Source organism: Salmo salar, chromosome ssa01 (genome assembly GCF_905237065.1).
Source record: "Salmo salar chromosome ssa01, Ssal_v3.1, whole genome shotgun sequence".
NCBI lineage: Eukaryota > Metazoa > Chordata > Actinopteri > Salmoniformes > Salmonidae > Salmo > Salmo salar.
This window is the reverse complement of record NC_059442.1, coordinates 78,801,189-78,809,940: the sequence shown is the minus strand read 5'-3', so window position 1 is coordinate 78,809,940 and position 8,752 is coordinate 78,801,189. Positions and strand designations below refer to the sequence as shown.

The 8,752-nt window shown below is 41.0% G+C and overlaps 1 protein-coding gene across 5 annotated transcripts in view; it reads right to left on the bottom strand.

Moving 5' to 3' along the window:
- Nucleotides 1-1,598: 1,598 nt before the first annotated feature.
- LOC106611541 (collagen alpha-1(XXI) chain) overlaps nt 1,599-8,752 on the bottom strand; it is a 66,439-nt gene continuing 59,285 nt past the window's right edge. For 3 of the 5 annotated variants that reach the window (XM_045722949.1, XM_045722946.1, XM_045722959.1), the window contains 6 exons: nt 6,324-6,356; nt 6,065-6,211; nt 5,850-5,904; nt 5,570-5,764; nt 5,385-5,462; nt 1,599-3,506 (listed from right to left, as the gene is read on the bottom strand). In XM_045722949.1, coding sequence (XP_045578905.1) covers nt 3,316-3,506; nt 5,385-5,462; nt 5,570-5,764; nt 5,850-5,904; nt 6,065-6,211; nt 6,324-6,356 — 699 coding nt within the window. In that variant the 3' untranslated portion in view covers nt 1,599-3,315. Of the gene's footprint in view, nt 3,507-5,384; nt 5,463-5,569; nt 5,765-5,849; nt 5,905-6,064; nt 6,212-6,323; nt 6,357-8,752 lie in introns of those variants that run through there. The other 2 variants (XR_006770805.1, XM_045722953.1) reach the window with 2 other exon arrangements.

Sequence of the window (8,752 nt, the reverse complement as noted above, 5' to 3'; positions counted from 1 at the left end):
CCCATTGATTAAATTATTTCACAGCTCAGTTGCAGAATTATAACCCCATTGCGCCATCTAGTGTAGGATTACTACATCATCTGTAAAAACAGAAAGAGATCGAGACAGACACACCGACACGAACGCTGACACACACACATACCGCACGCACGCTCGCACGCACACACATACACACACTAGCATTTATAACCGGATAATTTACCTCATCACTAGAGCATCCACTAAGAGTTGAACTTATAACTTGATAATTGATAGTGAAAACTTTGAGCATTAGGATTAGATCGCAATGGCCTAGCCCAAGGTTTCCCAAACTCGGTCCTGGGGCCCCCCCTAGGTGCACGTTTTGTTTTTTGCCCTAGCACTACACAGCTGATTCAAATAATCAAAGCATGAGGAAGATTTTGTTATTTGAAGCAGCTGTGTAGTGCTAGGGCAAAATCCAAAACGTGCATCCAGGAGATGGGGGGGGGGGGAACCCTGGCCTAGCCTCAATAATAGTCCTTTATGATGGCATGTTGACATTACGAAAATACTCACTATAACCTCGTTTGAGGGATTTAATTTCTTTCTTTCAACATTTTCATTTTATTTAATGAATCAACCTGTTACACATTGGGTTTCAGGGTGTTTGATGGTTGCCTGAGTCATCAGGCCACTTTGATTGGACAGTTAATTATTATTTTTTAAATCCTTACAGCTCTGTCAAGTTGGTTATTGATCATTGCTAGACAGCCATTTTCAAGTATTGCCATATATTTTCAAGCGGTTTTAGTTCAAACTGTAACTAGGCCACTCAAGAGCATTCAATTTCATCTTGGTAAGCAACTCCTGTGTATATTTGGCCTTGTGTTTTACGTTATTATCCTGCTGACAGGTGAATTTGTCTCCGATTGTCTGTTGGAAAGCAGAACATATCAGGTTTTCCTCTAGGATTTTGCCTGTGCTTAGCACTATTTTGTTTATTTTTAGCCAACAAAAAAAAAACACCCTAGTACTTGCTGATGGCAAGCATACCCATAACATTATGCATCCACCACCATGCTTGAAAATATGAAGAGTGGTACTCAGTGATGTGTTGTGTTGGATTTGCCACAAACATAATGTTTTGTGTTCAGAACATAAAGTCAATTTCTTTGCCAATTTTTTTGCAGTTTTACTTTAGTGCCTTGTTGCAAACAAGATGTATGTTTCGGAATATTTTAGTCCGTACATGCTTGCTTTGTCCACTCTGTCATTTAGGTTAGTATTGTGGAGTAACTATAATGTTGATCCATCCTCAGTTTCTCCTATCACAGCCATTAAACTCTATAACTGTTTTAAAGTCAACATTGGCCTCATGGTGAAATCCCTGAGAGGTTTCCTTTCTCTCCAGCAACTGAGTTAGGACGGACGCTTGTATCTTTGTAGTGACTGGGTGTGTTAATATACCATCCAAAGTGTAATTAATAACTTTACCATGCTCAAAGGGATATTCAATGTCTGCTTTTTTTGGAGGGATAACATAATTCCACTTTGGCATTATGGGGTACTGTGTGTAGGCCAGGGACACAAATTCTCAATCTCAATACAGTTTAAATTCAGTCTGTAACACAACAAAATTGTGGAATTCTTATTTAATTTGCATGGCACAACACACAAAGAAATAAAACAAAAATAACTTCATAAGACATAAAAAAGGATTTAATTAAGGATACCAAAAATCACTGCAAAAGGTCACAATTAAACAGAATTTTGTTTTATAAAATCAGACATAAAACAGACCAAGCTCTCACAGGTAATTAATACACATTAATACACAGTCAATTAGTTCAGTTTTATAAATAACAAAAAATACTTAAACTTGCTAGGCTAAGGTAACATTAGGTACGGTATGGAAAGGTAAGGTACTCAGGCACATAAATGGCATATATGCACTAACAGCAAAGAATTTGCAACAGACACAGCAAACTTCAGATGAAGTCAAGATGTCAACATGTTTCTTTTCACCCTCACTCTTTTGACTGAAAGTAGATAGGATTTCCCAGGTTTACATTTGTTAAACTAGCTATCCTTTACGTAAGAAAAATACTTATTTCTGTATTTCCATACAATACACAAAGGAGTTATTGTGAAAAAAGGAATATAAACTATAGAAATTGCAGTAATGCTCACAAGGTTCTGTTTTAGATGATAAAACATTTGGCTTTTGAACATAGCAGCCTCTATTATAGAGATTTTAATCCAATGTAGCAAGCTCACAGATTTGCCCTGACATTTTCTAATAATTCTTTAGATGTTGTTTACAATAATTGCATTTATCAATTTACAAATTATAATTATACGGGTGTTTAAACATTGCATATATAACTACAAACAAATTTGGTAAACAAATTTAGGGGTGACCAATTCTGGGTGACCATTCAGAAAGTATGGTGCAAATAAAGCAACAGGGGGCAGTATATAGCAATAAATTGGTATAGCAATAAATTGTATCATTAGCACTGTCCAAGTGGAGGTGCAGCCCTTTATTCCTGTGTACTTGTGTGAGCAGTGCAGAATTCTTAACATTGGATTACAATTTTCCACAGAATCCAACCAACGCCAACCAAAGTCAACCAAATGTAGGAGCAATTACTATCATTCTTTAAAGGAATAGTGCCATTTTTTCCCCTGTAGCTGTTCCTTTAAAGCAAAATGGAGCTTGTGACATAACAAAGCAGAATGTGAGAAGAACAGAATGAAGACATATTGATGGCATAACACTGAGCTCAGACGTCAATTTAGCGTCAATTTCAAGTTGGTTCAATGTAATTTCATTGAAATTATGTGGAAACAACATTGATTCAACCAGTGTGTGCCCAGTGGGAAGTCAATGGTGCCATCTGTCAATGATTTTAGGAGGCGGGATAATGATGATTTAAAGTGTTTCACTGTCCAGATCCCTCTACACTTGTAAGATATCCAGACACAATGTGTTCCTGACTATCTAAGGGGGTCAGGAAGATCTGATCCCAATGATATCACAATGCATATTTTAATCGTCTACACCTGTCTAAAAATGTGGGCACAATCAGAATGACATAAGATCAGGACAAAGGACGAATGTTAGAACCAGGTATAAACTGGGCTTGAGAAAGCTCATGAAAGGACGCACATGGATATCTTTGCTATATACCGTACATGTTAAGAGGTACTTCCTGTTTCCGTGACTGAGGGGATACACTGTAAAAAATGCGATCTTCCTGAGATTGGAAGGATTTGCTGTTTTTCTTTGAGCGTTATGCATCAACTCCAGACTGTTCGATTGCCTGCCTGCCTGCCTGCTGCCATGTTGGGTCAATAGTTTGGTCCTTTACTAAAAGGATCCCTGCTCCTCATCATGACACCGTAACACATGGATAGATGGCACACCCCTGGCTGGCCAGGGACCCCAGGGTTACCTCTCTTCCCCTCCTCCCCGTTTAGGCCAGGGGGTCCTGGTTTCCCTGGATGACCTGGTTTACTGTCTCCCTGGGGACCCACTGGACCTGGGAAAGTAGACAATTACAAATGAGGTGTTTCTCTTGTGGTTCCAAAACATGATCCGCTTTTACTGAATAGGGGTAGTTAAGGTCACAAAAGGTCGAACAGTGTGTTTATCTGCAGAAGAGGGAAACAGGTTGCAATAGACATGAAATGACTCCCAGAAAGTGCTCTCAAACAGCTTGGACTGAGGACATGATTGGAACACTGTGCAGTGACCCAGACGCATCAATATTAAAATAATTGTACTGATTTCATTTCTATCTTGACTAACCAAGTAGAAATAATTATATTACATACAGTGCAATTGGAAAGTATTCAGACCCCTTGACTTTTTCCACTTTTTGTTACATTACACCCTTATTCTAAAATGGATGAATTGGTTTTTTTCTTCATCAATCTACAAACAATACCCCATAATGACAAAGCAAAAACAGGTTTTTAGAAATGTTAGCAAATGTATTTTTTTTTAAACCCGGAAATATCACATTTACATAAGTATTCAGACCCTTTATTTAGTACTTTGTTGAAACACAGCAATTACTTTGGCAGCGATTACAGTCTGGAGTCTTTTTGGGCATGATGCAACAAGCTTGGCACACCTGTATTTGGGGAGTTTCTCCCATTCTAGGGAGCGTCGCTGCACAGCTTTTTTCAGGTCTCCAGAGATGTTCGATCGGGTTCAAGTCCGGGCTCTGGCTGGGCCACTCAACGACATTCAGAGACTTGTCTGGAAGTCACTCCTGCGTTTTCTTGGCTGTGTGACTAGGGTCGTTGTCCTGTTGGAAGGTAAACATTCGCACCAGTCTGAGGTCCTGAGCACTCTGGAGCAGGTTTTCATCAAGGATCTCTCTGTACTTTGCTCTGTTCATCTTTCCCTCGATCCTGACTAGTCTCCAAGTCCCTGCCGGTGAAAACATCCCCACAGCATGATGCTGCCACCACCATGCTTCACCGTAGGGATGGTGGCAGATTTCCTCCAGACGTGACGCTTGGCATTCGGGCCAAAGAGTTCAATCTTGGTTTCAGCAGACCAGAGAATCTTGTTTCTCATGGTCTGAGAGTCCTTTAGGTGCCTTTTGGCAAAACTCCAAGCGGGCTGTCATGTGCCTTTTACTGAGGAGTGGCTTCCGTCCGGCCTCTCTACCATAATGCCCTGACTGGGTTGTGCAGCAGAGATGTTTGTCTTTCTGGAAGGCTCTCCCATCTCTACAGAGGAACTCTAGAGCTCTGTCAGTGACCATCAGGTTCTTGGTCACCTCCTTGACCAAGGCCATTCTCATCCGATTGCTCAGTTTGGCCATGCGGCCAGCTCTAGGAAGAGTCTTGGTGATTCCACACTTTTTCCATTTAAGAATGATGGAGGCCACTGTGTTCTTGCAAACCTTCAATGCTGCAGCAATGTTTTGGTACCCTTCCCCAGATCTGTGCCTCAACACAACCCTGTCTCGGAGCTCTACGGACAATTCCTTCAACCTCATGGCTTGGTTTTTGCTCTGACATGTACATTCAACTGTGGGAACTTATTTAGAAGGTGTGGGCTTTTCCAAATCATGTCCAATCAATTGAATTTACAACATTTGGACTCCAATGAAGTTGTAGAAACATCTCAAGGATGATCAATGGAAACAGGATGCACCTGTGCTCAATTCCGATTTTAATAGGGTCTGAATACTTATGTAAATAAGGCATTTCTGTTTTTTTATGGGGTATTGTGTGTAGACTGATGAGATTTTTATTTAATACATTTTAGAATAAGGCTGTAACCAACAAAATGTGGAAAAAGTCAAGGGGTCTGAATACTTCCCGAATGCACATTATATAAAATTTGATGTGCAGTAGCATACCATATGAAGTACAAATATTTCATATTTATATTTTACCTGGAGACCCTGGTGTTCCCGGATCTCCAATCTCTGCTCTTCCTTGACTCCCCTTCTCCCCCTTTATTCCTGGATCTCCTGGAAACACAAATAGAATGCAATGTGTTCCAGGACAGATCCAATGTTTACTTACGTTCTACTTGACTGTTTACCCATACATACTGCACAGATTAATTGGGTCCTACCTTTCAAGCCACACATCCCAGGACGCCCAGGTCGACCTGGATGGCCCGGCTGTCCAATGGAACCAGGGTTCCCAGTAAAGCCCCTTGATCCCTGGGGCCCAACAGGGCCTGGTACTCCGGGAGTACCGTCCCTGCTTTGGTAGTGGTCACAGTTACTTTGCTGCTGGTTACTGAGGAGTAGCGAAGGCATCTCCACTGGGATAAAAACACAATGGAGGGGGGCTCAGATATAGGTGCAGTATAGAGAATACAGCAATTATCAAACATGATCCATACTCACATCTAAGTACCTCTCTGCATATTTGCTGAATGATTTGCTTGGACATCTCCCTTCCCTGTGGAGATGTGACATGATTGATGGCATCATGCAAAAATGTCTCAGTCAATTCATACAAACAGCATAGGCATTGATGGAACAATTATGATGATTGTTGATAAATGAGCAGTTGAATGTGAGACCATGCATGGTGGTGAGTGCACTGGTGGGTTACACACAGGTCTACCCTCTAGTCCAGGTGGCCCAGGAGGCCCAACGTCACCGCTCTGTCCTCGAGGCCCAGACGGGCCTGTCTGCCCTGATAATCCTGGCTGGCCTTGGTGACCTCCCAGTCCCCTCTGACCGGGGTCTCCTGTTGTCCCTTTCTGGCATGCACAAGAGCATAGTATAAGTACACACAATGCTATACTCTAGATGAGGATGAATGCTTGGCTATTCAGGGCTACATCAACTTACAGAACTCAATGACAGACTTACCCCCCCTTTCTGTCCCGATGAGCCATTAGAGCCCTATCAATCAAAGTGATGATGGCTGATTAGTAATGTTGATTAATCACAACTCAAATCACAACTCAATTTGAGAGTTGTTCCCATACTACCACATTTCCAATCCAGTTCCTCTGCATGAGTGTGTTAGAACATAGTCAGTGCTAGTCTACAATATGAAATTAATACATTGTGACAAGGAAAATATTCTTAGTTATGAATTATATACACTACCGGTCAAAAGTTAGAACACCTACTCATTCAAGAGTTTTCTTTATTTGTACTATTTTCTAAATTGTAGAATAACAGTGAAGACATTGTTGGCTGCTTTTCCTTCACTCTGCGGTCCAACTCTTCCCAAACCGTCTCGATTTGGTTGAGGTCGGGGGATTGTGGAGGGCAGGTCATCTGACGCAGCACTTCATCACTCTCCTTCTTGGTAACACAACCTGGAGGTGTGTTTTGGGTCATTGTCCTGTTGAAAACAAATGATAGTCCCACTAAGCGCAAACCAGATGGGATGGCGTATCGCTGCAGAATGCTGTAGTAGCCATGCTGGTTAAGTGTGCCTTGAATTCTAAATAAATCACTGACAGTGTCACCAGCAAAGCACACCCACACCATAACACCTCCATGCTTTACAGTGGGAAATACACATTGGAGATCATCCGTTCACCCACACCGCGTCTATCAAAGACACATCGGTTAGAACCAAAAATCTCCAATTTGGACTCCAGACAAAAGGACATATTTCCACCGGTCTAATGTCCATTGCTCGTGTTTCTTGGCCCAAGCAAGTCTCTTCTTCTTATTGGTGTCCTTTAGTTGTGGTTTCTTTGCAGAGATTCGACCATGAAGGCCTGATTCACACAGTCTCCTCTGAACAGTTGATGTTGAGATGTGTCTATTACTTCAACTCTGTGAAGCATTTATTGGGATGCAATTTCTGAGGCTGGTAACTCTAATGAACTTAACCTCTGCAGCAGAGGTAACTCTGGGTCTTCCATTCCTGTGGCGGTCTTCATGAGAGCCAGTTTCATCATAGCGACTGATGGTTTTTGCGACTGCAATTGAAGAAACTTTCAAAGTTCTTGAAATGTTCCATATTGACTGACCTTCATGTCTTAAAGTAATGATAGACTGTCATTTCTCTTTGCTTATTTGAGCTGTTCTTGACATAATATGGACTTGGTCTTTTACCAAATAAGGCTATCTTCTGTATACCACCCCTACCTTGTCACAACACAACTGATTGGTTCAAACGCATTAAGGAGGAAAGAAATTCCACAGATTAACTTTTAAGAACAAGCACCTGTTAATTTAAATGCATTCCAGGTGACTACCTCATGAAGCTGGTGGAGAGAATGCCAAGAGTGTGCAAAGCTGTCATCAAGGCAAAGGGTGGCTATCTGAAGAATCTCAAATCTCAAATATATTTTGATTTGTTTAACACTTTTTTAATTACTACATGAATCCATGTGTGTTATTTCATAGTTTTGATGTCTTCACTATTATTCTACAATGTAGAAAATAGTAAAAATAAAGAAAAACCCTTGAATGAGTAAGTGTTCTAAAACTTTTGACCGGTAGTGTAGGCTATGGAAGAATGTAATGTGGTTAGAACAGTTTCACATAGAAAAATCATAGCATTTGGAAGCATTAAGTACTTTGTAACTGGGCTTCCGAGGCTACTGGCCAATCAACTGTCCAATTGGATAAAATACTTTTATATTATAGCCATAATTCAATCATTGATATACAGTGCACTTGGAAAGTATTCAGACCCCTTGACTTTTTCCACATTTTCTTATGTTACAGCCTTATTATAAAATGGACTAAATAAAAACATTTCCTCATCAAACTACACAAAATACCCCATAACGACAAAGCAAAATAGGGTTTTTAGTATTTACATAAGTATTTAGACTCTTAGTAATGAGACTCGAAATTGAGCTCAGGTGTAACCTGTTTCCATTGATCATCCTTGAGATGTTTCTACAACTTGGAGTCCACCTGTGGTAAATTCAATTGATTGGACATGATTTGGAAAGGCACACACCTATTTATATAAGGACCTACAGTTGACAGTGCATGTCAGAGCAAAAACCAAACCATGAGGTTGAAGGAAGTGTTCGTAGAGCTCCAAGACAGGATTGTGTCGAGGCACAGATCTAGGGAAGGGTACACCAAAAATTCCTGCAGCATTGAAGGTCCCCAAGAACACAGTGGCCTAAATCATTCGTAAATGGAAGAAGTTTAGAACCACCAAGACTCTTCCTAGAGCTGGCCGCCTGACCAAACTGAACATTTGGGCCTTGGAGAAGGGCCTTGGTCAGGGAGATGACCAAGAACCCGATGGTCACTCTGACAGAGTTCCTCTGAGGAGATGAGAGAATCTTCCAGAAGGACCAACATCTCTG